The sequence below is a fragment of the Candoia aspera genome, chromosome 4 (genome assembly GCF_035149785.1).
Source record: "Candoia aspera isolate rCanAsp1 chromosome 4, rCanAsp1.hap2, whole genome shotgun sequence".
NCBI classification, from domain to species: domain Eukaryota; kingdom Metazoa; phylum Chordata; class Lepidosauria; order Squamata; family Boidae; genus Candoia; species Candoia aspera.
This window is the reverse complement of record NC_086156.1, coordinates 69,973,592-69,987,322: the sequence shown is the minus strand read 5'-3', so window position 1 is coordinate 69,987,322 and position 13,731 is coordinate 69,973,592. Positions and strand designations below refer to the sequence as shown.

The 13,731-nt window shown below is 38.2% G+C and overlaps 1 protein-coding gene across 1 annotated transcript in view; it reads right to left on the bottom strand.

The window, feature by feature from the left end:
• The window catches only part of POLR1A (RNA polymerase I subunit A), a 46,134-nt gene that overhangs the window by 22,003 nt on the left and 10,400 nt on the right, over positions 1 to 13,731 (bottom strand). Inside the window, exons 13-24 of the mRNA XM_063300409.1 lie at positions 10,786 to 11,040; positions 9,752 to 9,943; positions 8,475 to 8,624; positions 7,795 to 7,978; positions 5,094 to 5,176; positions 4,832 to 4,990; positions 3,597 to 3,695; positions 3,252 to 3,404; positions 2,951 to 3,033; positions 2,631 to 2,796; positions 1,386 to 1,607; positions 1,055 to 1,269 (exon numbers count right to left, since the gene is read on the bottom strand). Of these exons, the coding sequence (XP_063156479.1) occupies positions 1,055 to 1,269; positions 1,386 to 1,607; positions 2,631 to 2,796; positions 2,951 to 3,033; positions 3,252 to 3,404; positions 3,597 to 3,695; positions 4,832 to 4,990; positions 5,094 to 5,176; positions 7,795 to 7,978; positions 8,475 to 8,624; positions 9,752 to 9,943; positions 10,786 to 11,040 (1,961 nt within the window). The remainder of the gene's footprint in view (positions 1 to 1,054; positions 1,270 to 1,385; positions 1,608 to 2,630; positions 2,797 to 2,950; positions 3,034 to 3,251; positions 3,405 to 3,596; positions 3,696 to 4,831; positions 4,991 to 5,093; positions 5,177 to 7,794; positions 7,979 to 8,474; positions 8,625 to 9,751; positions 9,944 to 10,785; positions 11,041 to 13,731) is intronic.

The window sequence follows — 13,731 nt, the reverse complement described above, 5'->3', positions numbered from 1 at the left end:
GCTCAGGAAGGCTATCTCCTTCTGCAAGGTAGGCTTTGTACAGCTTTTTTTGTCAGGGTAATTTTACTCCCTGCTATTGCCTTTACATACAAGTCTCTCAAAACATCCCAAAGTTGCTTTGCAGACTGCATACCTCACAAATGCACTAGCTGGTTGTCTTCAACTCCCAGGATAATGGTGGCTCTAGCCCGCTCATCCTGTCTAAGCCATTCAGCACTGGGATTTTGGGGAGTCTGCTCACCAATTGGCAGCCAAAGATTCTCTCTGTGAAGATACATTTCCATCTTCAGGGCCCAATTCAAGTAGTTGGTCTCTGATAGGCGCTCCAGAGGCATTGCTGAGGGCTGGGAGGCAGCCATGGCTTCTTCCTTCTTTTGCAAGTCATCTCAGCTGGCTTCTTTGTACTGTAGACCAGCAGTGGCTGGAAAAACTCCAGGCGGCTCCAAAGAAAATCTTCACAGGTCTTTGCTACCTGCCTTTAAATTGTGCATGAGGTGATCTCTCTGGGGGTTCACTGGGTTTCTTAGTAAAGGTAAAGGTTTCCCTTGACGTAAAGTCCAGTCGAATCCGACTCTAGGGGGCGGTGCTCATCTCTGTTTCTAAGCCTTGGAGCCGGCATTGTCGTTCACTGGGTTTCTTACTGGGCCCATAATCTGTGGCAGAGTGCTGGAAAGCATTTGGCCTGAGAGATCAGAAAAATCACACACACCAGGCATTTCTATAAAAATAAATGTATTTACAGAAAGCAGAAAAACGTATTTTACAAGCTGTGCATTCACACACGCGCTCAGAGAGCACCGGGAAGAGAGGCTGTGTGTAGAAAAGGAAACAGAAACTAAAACAAGTCCAGGCAAGGTTCTTCCCCCAGGCAATGCAGCTTTTAACACCCAAATTGAGGACAATTAAGTTCAACCTCTTCACCCTGCCAATACTTAAGGAAGTACTCAATTACCATGGTAACATTAATTTCTGTAGCAGAAAACAATATACCAACATGCTAGACCCCAAGCAAGAAGCATTATGGTTAACAGCTCAACATGAATGAAATTACTACCTCTGGGAAGAAAGTTCAGATTTGCTGTAGTTACATCCATTCTGAGCATCCCACTCTCCAAGGAAATTCTCAACTTCATTTTCAAATGTTTCAGACACCGATGCAAAATAAATATCTGGCCGCCAGATCGAAAGACTAGGATCAGGACATCTTGCTGCCTTCTTCTGATACTTCCTCCGGCTTTTCTCACACAGTTCATACCACATATTTAACAACTGAAATGGATGCCAGAATTCAAAAGTGAACATTTGAGAAAGGCGAATTATTTCTCTGAATATTACAAAATAGTTCAATGAGTAATAAAATATATATTCATGAATTATGGAATAACCTGAAGAGTTGCAGGATCTCGGCCATTTACAAGTTCTCCTGTAGGGATCTGTGCTCTTACACCAACCAACTTTTTCTGGGAAAACAGCAAAAACCCTCCTTTCCTTCTCAAAGACTGTTGATGCTTCACTTGCCATCTCTTGACTGATCTAAATTGTTTAGATGCTTGCTGAGGATTCATTTTTGGCAGAACTTCGTCTAAATGCTTAGATTTCTGAATCACCTATAACAAATACACAAAATCGATTTTTTGAAGGTTGAATATTCTCCATCTTTCAAAGTGTAAGTATGTTCCCCACCTGGATCGACTGAAACTGTTCAGCCAGAAAGCAATAGTGTCACTGTAAAACAATGCCCTCAACCCACGCTGATAACCCAAAAGTACTCACTGAAAACCCATATGGCACTTTAAGTGGACCATCATAAACAGTCCCTCTCCCACAGAAAGGTCAGTGGTGCTAATTGGTGACCAGGAAGTGATCTGACCATAACATGGAAATCATGGTCATGACCTTCACCTTGAGATCACATTCAAACTGCTCTGAAGTAAAGAATAGATCTCATGGACTCAGGATAGGCCCATAGTTGTCACAGAGGCCATGAAATCTCAAGTCAACTCCAACTCCATCCCTAAGAAATAGAGACTTAACTCCCAAAGCAGCAAAAGTTGAGCAGAATTAACCACCAGCCCAGCAGTGAATCAAACAGCTCAGGCAGCAGGGTGGGCAGTACACCAACAGCATCCCCTGGTTACTGCTGGTACTGAACTTCATAGAGAGGGCCTCAGATCCAGCCACCTCCAGAGGAGGGTGCCTGGTCACAATCAAGTTCTCCCAGAGAATGACTGCCACCTCACCTTCTCAGTCTTAGAGTCAAGGCTGGTGAAGCACTTAAAACCCAGTTTTAGGCACATGTTGTACAAAGTAACAGCTCTATTCTTGCCCACCCAGGTCTCAGTATACAAGACAGGTTAAGAAATTTCAGCTTGCAGCCAAGGACTTGAACAACCCAGCATCTAGGATCCTAGGGTGAGGCTGATGGGCCAGAAGGAAGAACTAGCTTATAAGTACAATGACAGAAATGAAGCAGCTGGAAAAAAATAGTATATCCTACCTTCCTCCCATTTCTTCCATTATCCCATAAAGAAAAATTCTGATTCTTTTATGAGAAGGTCCAAAACAGTCTTGTATTTCTCATTTTCATAACAAACCAACATAATACACTTTCCTAGTAGATCCAAACCTACCTTGTGATTATCTGCAATGAAAGGAAATTGCTTGGGTTGCAAGAACTGTGTCTTAGGGATATCCAGTCCATCTTCTCCATAGAGAAACTGAACCACACTGCCATCACTGTCTCGCACAGTCATGTCATAATGAACAATCAGCCCTTCCAAATGTTTTATGATACACCTATTCGAAAATAGTCACGTAAGAAGGAAGACTCATTTAGGATTATACAACTTTACACAATCCTACATCTAACTTGTTTGTTCTTTGTCCTAAAGCTGCTTAAAGTAGGCAGCAACTACATAAAAATCTGAAGGATTTAAAAAGACATTCTTACCTTTGAAGGTATCCTGATCGGCTGGTTTTGACTGCTGTATCCACTAGACCTTCCCTACCAGCCATACAATGGAAGAAGAACTCCTAGAAAACATATAGAACCTCCATGAGTAAAAGACACTTTCCCCATATAAGCAGACAACAGCACGTTCTGGCTCAATTTTAACCGGCCTTTTAAAAAGCCAAGGAAACATGAACTAAAATTATGACTTCATCATAATCAAAGAATCATCTTCTTTGATGCACATATTGCATAACAGAAACAAATCTCAGAGAAGAGGAATCAGTACATGCTAACTTACTGAAGGCTTGATGCCAGTAAGAAATCTACTGGCTACAAACCCCCCTGATTTGGGGGAAAAGTCGTAAGGCTGGAAACATGGCAATGATTTTCCAGATGGCATCAATGGAGGCCTTCGACCTTCTAATTCAATCTGGCCCAGCAAGCAAGAAATCTTTAAGAAGGCAAGAGAAATAATAAGACATAAATGTCAGTGTTAAAACACCACAGCTACAATTAGTCTAACCTCTTCTGGACACAGTAAATGCGATTCATTCTCTAATACAACAATAGCAGATAATTAGAAAGTGGCCCATAAATACAGTTTTACTGGCTTATATCCACTGATAGATAAATACATACATACCTGCATAGTATTCACAGTAGAGCCTTTGGCTCCTGATTGCACCATCAACTGCAAATTATTATCTGGGAAACTCCGGTGAAGCCCAAGAGGCATGCATACCTACAGTTCATAGCAAAAATAAAAAATTTAGTCTAAGCCATGGCAAATCTACCAGAGATCATGCAAGAGCAGAGAGAGATGCTCTAATTAGGTGTTACAGAAATGGAAACAGTCATAGAGCAGTAATTATCTGTATATCTGAACTGGATCCAGAAATATTTCAATTTTTTAAAATATAATTTTATTCAATGTTTTTAAAACAAGAGTAAAGACTAATACAAACTAAAATAAAAGAAGGAAAAAATTAAAAAAGAAATAAAAGAGAAAACCAAAGTTCAAAAAGAAAAGAAGAAAAAAGTAGAAAAAAATTGAAAAGAAAAAAGATATAAAGTGGCTTCCAATCTTCTTTACAGCAGTTTTAAGTACAATTGTAGATTTACCTCTTTCTCTAAAGTTACATCATGACTCTCTTATTTCTATAATCTATCCTATCTGATTGTCAAAACCATAGATCGTAAGTTCATTTTTTCCTGTTTAACACAAAAAATCCGTAAGGGGTTTCCAGTCAGCAATAAACATAAATATTGTCTTCTCTCTATTCAAACAAGTCAGTTTGGCCATCTCAGCAAGATCTATCATCGTCACCGTTCCTCCATTATAAGTATTGCCAAATCTTTCCATCTTTGTGCGTAGAATAATCTCGCTGCAGTTATCATGTATAAAAACAAAGTTCCATTACTTTTTTCCAACCATTTATCCATCAGTCCCAAGAGGAGAAGTTCTGGTTTCAGTTGTATATATTAACCTTTAAAATCCTCTGAATCAGTGTATGCTTTTGAACCCCAAATCTTCTAGCTTTTTTGCATCTCCTCCACCTTCTTTTTGTTCACATTTCCAACATAGATTTGAAGTACCTTTATACATTCTAGATATTTTTTCTGGTGTCATATACCACAGAAATATTTCAAATTTTGTCATGGCACACTGACATTTTATCACCCCAAGAACTGTTAAGATAATAACATAGGGCAGGTTTTATGTTACTGTCCGAGTCCCCTATATGATATATAGTTCATAGAAGTATACATATTTTCCGCAGAGACATATACATACATACTTTCTATTAAAAAAAATTCCAAGGCCTGAATTCATGTTAAAAATAAAGTGTGAGGTTTCTCAAACTTCTAAAAACAAACCTTGTTGATCTTATTGCTGCAACAGTTGACTTCTTCTTTGAACTTTAAATCAATCATGTTAAAATCTCTTTGATCTTTATGAAGATGGGCATCCTGCCATTTGCTTTGAAGTTCCTCACAGGATGAGGTTTCGGGTAAATTAAATGCAGCTCTAATGGCCTAAGAAATTCAAAATATTTTTAGATGCCAAGAGTATATAACAACACAGCTTTCTTGATGAAGATGGATCATTCACCAACCATACTCCAAAGCATGACCTTACCTTTGTACCGCAGTTGGTACTTTCCTTAATGATCCTGCACCTCTTCTTGTCTGCCTGATATTTGACCAAAATATCCTCAACTCCTAGAATAGAAAAATAAAGAATATTCCCATTTGAGGTTTTAGAAAGGTAATTTATTGTTTTTATTATTGCTGATGTTCTGTGTAAATGTGATTCAATTTGCGTCACACAAGGACAGATATAAATATTTGCAATAATTGATGCTGTGATGATTCATGTAATAATGCCTCTCAGAGCCAATCTGGAATAGAGCAGCACAAAATCTTAGTAATAAATAAAAATAAATAAATATTAGAACATACTCTCAGATTTTTTTTATATTTTATATATTTTTAAGATGTTTTACTGCATAAGCTTTGACAAATCATTTAAACAAAAATCACACATTTTTCTGTGTTTTGTTGTTTCTCTCTTACTATATTATTTTACAATTTAAAAATATGTTCTCTGTGATAATGTTTCTGCTGTATTACATAAGACAGGTTTCCTTCAATCTCGCATCATTGATGGAAGTAGTACAAGAGCTTCAAACCAAGTAATACTGGACCACTGGCTTGTAGTTCCCCAGTGTGGAAGATTGCAATCATTCCCGTCTATCAGAGTTGCTTCCCCAGTTGTACAACATGTGGATTGTATAAACTTAGGATCTCTTAAAATTTATCAAGGCTGAAAAGTTCTGGGAGAGAGGAAGATCAGTGCAACATCTTGCAGTATTTGGCACCAAGATGCAGTCATCAGTTGGCTCTTTATTTGTCCCAAATGTTCAGAATCACAAAAATACATTAGACACACAAATGAATGGATAAATACATATAGAATGCCTGTGGTGACATCAGAGCTCTGTTGGCCTGGGATTTGAATGTGCATGTACTTTTGTATGGAGATAACGTTGTATTGCTGGATGAGAACCTGAATGGTTTCAACTAACTGCCAGATAGATTACATGATGCAACTAATTATTATTATTATTAACATACCAAAGACCAAGGGAAAATGGAATTAAAAATGGAAAGTTTATTTATTTATTCAGAATTCAAATGTATAAAGCCACCCAATTCACAGCAACTCTAGGCGGTGTACAAGCTAAAAACAAAATCCAGTACAGTAAGATAAAAAAAGAAATAATTAAAAAATAGCTATAACCAGGGAAACAGGTCAAATAAATAAACAAATAAACAGCAGTGCAAGGGGAGAGAGAGAGAGAGAGAGAGAGAGATGAATTCGTGCTCTTGGCAGAATGCTTAATAAAAATGGGAAAATGGACAGAAAAAAATTAAGACGTGCAACTGTTGACAGACAAGTAGTGAATAGGATATGGCCTGTTACAAGGAAAGGATGTTCGTTGAAAGAAGCAAAATGTCTATAAGAGGACACTTAGTCCACTTTGCTATATGAAATAAGGGCTGGGTATGTCAGGTATGTAAGTTGAATGCAATGAGAAGGAGGAACTTCAATGAATATGTAGAGGACATAGGGAATGGCCTTGAAGGACAGGAGGAAGAGTCTGTACCAAGGCAACAATCACACAAGTGGAGCTTAGCCCATTCCAAGAGCTAATTTGAGAAATTGCATCAGACAGGCCCCTCCCTAATTCACATGAAGACAAAGTGAGGGAGAGGGAAAGCATATTCAAACTTGCAAGATTCTGGTATTATCACTATTCTAATAACGTAGTTTTAGACCTACAGGTAGTCCTCAGTTAACAACAATAGGGACTGGAATTTCTATCACTAAGCAATGTGGTTGTAAAATGCAATGTCATATGGCCACATTGCTTAGCGACGTCAATCCTAGCAGTCCCAGTTGCCATCATTACGCGAGGATTGCAGGTCGTTAAGTGAGGACCTCCTTGCAACTTCTGGCTGGCTTCCAACAACCAAAGTCAGTGTGGAAGCCAGCAGGATGTTGCAAGTCCCAGGTGGCTTGCAAGCAGGCCGACAGGCAGGTAAGTGGCTGCTGCCAGGTGGGGGAGGTGTGTGGGTGGCCAGTGTGGTGGAGGTGGCTGCTGCCAGGCATGAGAGGGTGCACAGGTAGCTGGTGTGGTGTGGCGTGAGGAGGCTGGCAGTGGCTGCGCCCTGGGTGGGGTGGGGCTTACCTGAGCGACTTGCGACCTTCCCTGCTGGCTTCCTCATTGACTTTGCTTGTGGAAAGCTGGCATGGAAGGTTGCAAATGGAGATCATGTGGGACGCTGTAATCATTGTAAATGCAAGCCAGTTGCAAAGTGCCCAGATCATGATCATGTGACCACAGGGCTGCTAGGACAGCCAAAACTTCAAGGACCGGTCGTACGTACCACTTGTTCAGCGCCGTCGTAACTTTGAATGGTTGCTAAACAAGTGGTTGTTAACCAAGGACTACCTGTACACGGCACTGGTTTCTTAGTCCGATCTACCTTATAGGGTTGACAGTTTATGATAAAGCAAGAAGAAACAGGATCATGAAGGAATGGATGCTGAAAATGTGGTCTGAATACAAAAAAAAAGTATATTGTAGTTTGGTCATATAGAGAGAATGAATGAAGTCAAATTGCAAAACAAATACAAGAGCGAATATATAGATTTCCTTTTTTCATCTTATTTCTTCCTCCTGTTTCTTTTGCCTAATATGTCTTACTCTTTTCTCTTTTGCATAATGTTGCTTACCCCAGTTTTCGGAATGAGAAGTGTTGGTTTTACTCACCCATTGTAAAACCCCTGTAGAATTGCAGGTAGGCAGTGAAGATCCGAGCCAGAGCTGTTAGCAACTTTCCACTGGTCTCACCCCCATAAACCTCATGGCAGCAGTGGACTAAGCCATAGGCAGAGCTCCCATACTGAGCTTTATCCAAGACCCCACAGAGCAATTCTCCATTTCTAATAAGAACCTGGCAGATGCAAGAGAAATTACCATTAAATCTTGCCTACGTCCAGACTGAAGCGCCTCAAATTCATTCATGCATGTTTGTGTATCTATTTCTATTTTGCCAAAACAACATAAGCTCCAACTTAAAAAAAAAAGAGGTTGAAGAACTAAACACATAGCCGCAAAATAATGATTAATGAAATAATTACATTTTTTCTCATGCAACAGTTTTTCTACCCAGCTGGCTGATAAGCAGATTCCCTCAAATTCTAGAATATAATTTTAGACGAAGTAGGACAGCCTATCTAATTTCTTATTGTTATACTGTTCAGAATGCCCCCTAAATGTAACATAACTCCTGGACTTATGACTATGCTTTCCTCCAAATTCTGCTGAAGGTCTGTGTTATGGCAGACAAGATCCCAAACACCCTCAGGACAGATTATAATAGCCATGAAGTCCATTTGGCTAGCACCAGGAGCCATAGCTTAAGAGTCTATTCCATATTTGACCCATACCTGAGATTCACACATAGAGAAAAGATCCAAACTATAAACTCTACGGGCAGATGCCGTTGTCCAGGCTCTTCCGCTGATCTTAGCTTTCCCAAATAAATTCAGTGGAATGTGACCTTCTGGAATTACATTTATTAACAATGTAGAAACAACCTACGACAGAACACAGGACAGGAATACAGCTTTAAACATGCAAGACATACATTTATTCTTATATGCTTATATTCCTCTCTGAAGAAACAGCAGAGCAAAACACTTATCAGAGTACCTAAATAATAAATCACACAAAAGCAACAGTGCTATTTCAACATGAAAAATCATTACAAAACACCGAATATGGAATGAATACTGCACAAAACCAGAAAACATGGAAATCTACACTATTCAAAAGGCCACAATTGAAACAAAAATAAGAAAAAAATGAAGCAAACACGATTGGGAATTGGAGAAGGGAAAAGCAGGAGAATATGTGAATAAGAGGATGATACTATCAGTAAAAAATGAAAGAACAGATAGCATGAGAGTTATTCAGAAGGGAGAGGAACCTGGTACAAGATGACAAATTGTAGATTTAAATTTAAAGAGAAGCAAGTGGAGCAAACATGAAAAAAAGAAAAGAAAAGAACTCAGTGAAATGAAAATCCAAATGAAATTTAAAAGAAACAAAGAAAATACAAAGAAACAAAATTAGTCTACAAAATAATTGTAGGCTTTTGAGTTTCCAAGCACAATCAAGCAAGTTTTTAAGAAATCAAAAAGAAATGGGGTAGGGGAGGAGAGAGTAATATTGTGGCTGATTTGAGCCACATCTGGAGCAGATTTCACTGTTAGGAGGAAAGATGGAAAGTCTCCAGACTGCTGTGCCTATCTTATGATATTCATAGATGATATTAGATTACACCAGGAAACTCTCCTAACGTTTTTTTATGAACTTTTTACCCAAGAAAGCTTGCAACCACTTGGTAATCTTTCAAGTGGCCTAATTCTGTTTTTCAGCTAATCAACAACATTTACATTTTTAATAAAATTAAGTTAGAACAATGCAAGAGATATACCCAAGAGATGTACCCAAGGGTCAAGACTGAGTGTACTAATACCAGTATAAAATATATACAGTATATAATGAGAAAACAAGCAGCATAATACCCAACCAAGTGGGGACTCTCTTGTACTGCCAAATAAAAAGTGTTCACTAAATACAGGGTTTCAATGACTGGGTAAGCAGCATTCTGCTCTTTACTTTGTATTTTAAATAAAACACCAAGATATTTTTAACCTACCTGCTTTCCTGTCCATAAGCATCGTGGCTTTATGATGGCTGGAAACAGCAATCTTACTTTTCCTTTTTTGTCCATCAGCCCTTGATACACCAGCTCAACATACTGCTCTCGAGTGAAGAAACAGCCTCGTGTGGTCATGCTAGTACCAGACACCATATGATCTTGAATCAATCCTGCCAATGGTTTCCCATCCTGAGGAATCAAGTAGTACATTAGTAGGTTCAGTAGGAAAACCTGCAAGTTCTTCAATGGTTTAACAGATAGCTGACATAGACTTAAGGTAAGCTATGTAAACAAATTAATAAAAATTCAGTCCCTGTATTTTTATATAAGTTTTTCCTCTTCACTGTTAACCAAATGCTGAAAACTATTCCTGTTTGTCTAACTTAAAAGCATTTAAGTGCCACATATCTACCGCCATGTAGTAAAGGTAGAAATAAACTATTTTGGTGCTACACATCAGGAATTCTACCTGCCAATTCTCTAGCCCTGCCCTCTCTTGCAGAATGCTCCATACAATCCATATTTACTTTCTCTTTTTCTGGGCAGATGAGTACATTTCCAAATGCAAGTAATGCATGTATTTACATGAGGACCAGAGTGCTGTTTACTTCTAATTTGCCAAATCCACTTTATTACTCCTTCCCTCTTTCCATGTATCATTCCCAAGCCCATGTTATGTTACCTCCTCTCTCTTTCATATGGGATTATTGGAGGTAGTCAGACATAAAATCACCAATATAGACATGCTAAACACATTGGTATTAGGAAGGAAGGAAATATCAAGGACCTTTCTTTTGTTTTTCTATGTTCAACTGCAACTTACTAGCTCCAAGGTTAGAAGAAAGAAAAGTTGTCAAGATATAACTGCTAGATGCAATGAATCACTTCTTTGCCAAGATCTAATGCATCCTGACACACTGACAAACTGTCAAAATTCTTTACCATCGCTGACTAAATTCAAAATCACGAAGTGGCTGAAAAACAAAGATGGGAATTGGCAATGACAATTTACACCATGTTTAACTATTTACCTTAGGAACCAGATACTGTTCATCTGTACAGGCCAATACGTAGGCTTCAGCTCGGCCCAGTTCATTCTGAGGAAAATGAGCATTCATCTCATCACCATCAAAATCAGCATTGTAGGCTTTGCAGTTGGCATAGTGAAGCCTCAGAACTTTCTCTCCAGGCAGGATCCTTGCTCGATGGGCTTGGATGGAGGGTCTATGAAGAGTGGGTTGTCGGTTCAGCAAAAGGATGTCGCCATTCTTAATATGGCGGCACACCTGGAAGAAACGCAAGTTAAATTATATAAACATTTCTTTTCCTAGAGAATTAAAAATTGCAGTGGACTAAAGGGAAAACCACAATACAGAAAAAGAAATAAAGATACACAACTACTAGACAAGCAGCTTGCCAGATATACTGGTACTACAAATCCCAGAATTCCCAAGCAGCATGGGGAAATCTGGGACTCACAGACCTAACACATGGGAGCACATCAGACTGGGGAAGGCTGAAATAGACCAACTGAAATGTTAAGAGTAAGCCAAGGTACTATTACTATCCGTGTATCCTTACTCCAAGGTCTTTGAGAAAAATCTTTGGGGCGTTCTCATTATTTCAGCATAAAAGCCAGGTCAAAACCCTGTAGTATAAGGTAATTTAGGCAAAATCCCAGTTAAATAAACTCTCTTTTCTAGGATCTAGAGCGCCTGCTCAGTTGATTATGACATTTGTCATGTTGGGGAAGTGCAGGACTCTTAGCAACAGGGCTTCCTCCTCCTCATTCTGCTTTTTGAAAGAATAGTCTGACCTCCTTGTGAATGGCTAATCACTTGATTTCCCTAACTGCTTCAATGTTTAGAAACTGAGGGCAAGTGATAAGCTGAAAACAAACTGGTCTAGCACTGGTTTTATTTCAGCTTGTCCTGAAAACAATGAAAAGCCTTGCCTCCCCTGGAGTGAACAGGATGTGAAGAGCTAATCAAAGCTTGCAGGAAAATATTGGAGGAAGTATTGCTTTTAGGGAATACATGGGAAGGATTTCCTGGGCTGATTTCCTCTGCCTTTCCTCCTAAAAAGAATCTCCTTCCTTGTAGACCATCCCAAAATCAAAAGACTTATGGCAGCATGCAAGAAAAAAGAAACAGGTGTTAATAAAAATGGATTTGAGGAGGACAGAAAATATGGAAGTGGCTAAATACACCCCATTTACAAATTAGCAAGTTAATGCTATAAATCCTCAAAGCGTCTGAGAAAACATATTGCTGGCTCAATGTGTTCAAGATAAGAATCTGAATTCACTCTTGAACTGGTTGAAAGCTCAGAACAAGTGAACTACAATAGAGAACACACAAGATTTTCAATGTTTCTCTCATATGCAACCATGGGAATTTCAGTGGAAGAAAAGTATTAAATTTACAGTGAAAATCACACTTACTGGTATACAATATTCTATTAATGATACTCCAGTATTTATTGCTAAAACTGATAATTGATTTTCTAAAAACTTGAAAATGTAACAATCAGGTTGGATCATTTTTCCATATTTGGTGGCAATGCTGGAAAGCTTTAACAATTATGGCAAATTATTTATAATAGAATGAAAAAGATTCTAAAAGTTGAATTCTCTTTCTCAGTTGCCATTTTCTATTTGATGTTATTTATATTCTTACGAAGTACACTACACTAGCTTTGTACATACCAACAGTTGCTAGAATATTCTATAGTTCTCATTGAAAACAGTATACAGTTGCTTCTTAGGTGCATTGCACAGTGTTAAAAATAAGCTATTTGAAAACTACATCGGAAACAGAATTTAATTTAACATGGAAACCATTTTTCCAAACTGCCCAGAGTCCCTCCAGTGGGGGGAGATGGGCGGTGATAAAAATTTGATTAAATAAATAAATAAATAGATAGATAGATAATTTTTTGGATTATAATTCCAGTCATGGGCTTGTACCACACTGAAAATTTGGGTTTCTCTTAATATAAAGTTTTAACATTTAAGCCTTGTATGATTTAACTTATTGACTAGATAGAATTTATTGTAATTTTCTACTTTAGTTTATGATTCATATTGTGATTAGTTTTGTTGAAACTTACAGATTAATTGGATGTTAACAATGATATATATATATATATATATATATATTAATATGAGCATAAGTATGAATATATGAATAAGTAAATCAGTATTACTCTGAAAATTTGTACTCAATTTATTCTATTTTACTCAATTTTATGATGCATGAAAATCTTGTATGTAATTTTGTGCTTTTCTTACTTTTTTGTTTTGTTACTTTTATGATTCTGTCTCTTTTCTTTTTTAAAACGTTTAAATGCAATAATTTAAGAATAAACATTTTCAGTATTTCTTCATAAAGGATTTTTATTTGAAATGTGCAAGGCCATCAGTTAATTTTTTACAGACACCTTGAGAACTCTCTTTTTTGTCTGCATTTAATTATGACTGTCCTCCATCTATATAAGTTGGATTGGGTTCGAAGATAATGCTATGCCAAGGGTTTACCATGGTTTGTTAAACCAGCTAGAGTGACCTGATATATGTTATGTCTTAAGCTGACTCATATTCTGGGCCCAAAGAAAGTGGTAGACATTCTCAAGACTCTTATGTCTTGGGAACTCCACTACCAACTCAGCTACAGCAACAAGCAGCTCATGAAATGAAGCAGCTCTGTACAGTAGCAGGGAGGCTGGTACGATAGCAGCAACACCAACTGATCCCTATGGCCCAACTTCAGAAACAGACTCTCAAGTTCAGAAATGGGGTAGTGGCCCTGGTAGCCACCAGAGTTCCCTGGATGAAAATAGCAACTTCACTACCCTGCCCCAGCATCACGGATGGTGCCCTACACAAAAACCAGGTGGGCACATTTCTGTGAGGGGAATTCCCCATTCACACTCAAACAAGCTGTGGTTATGCGTATTAGTTTGGGCCTCTCAGTAAG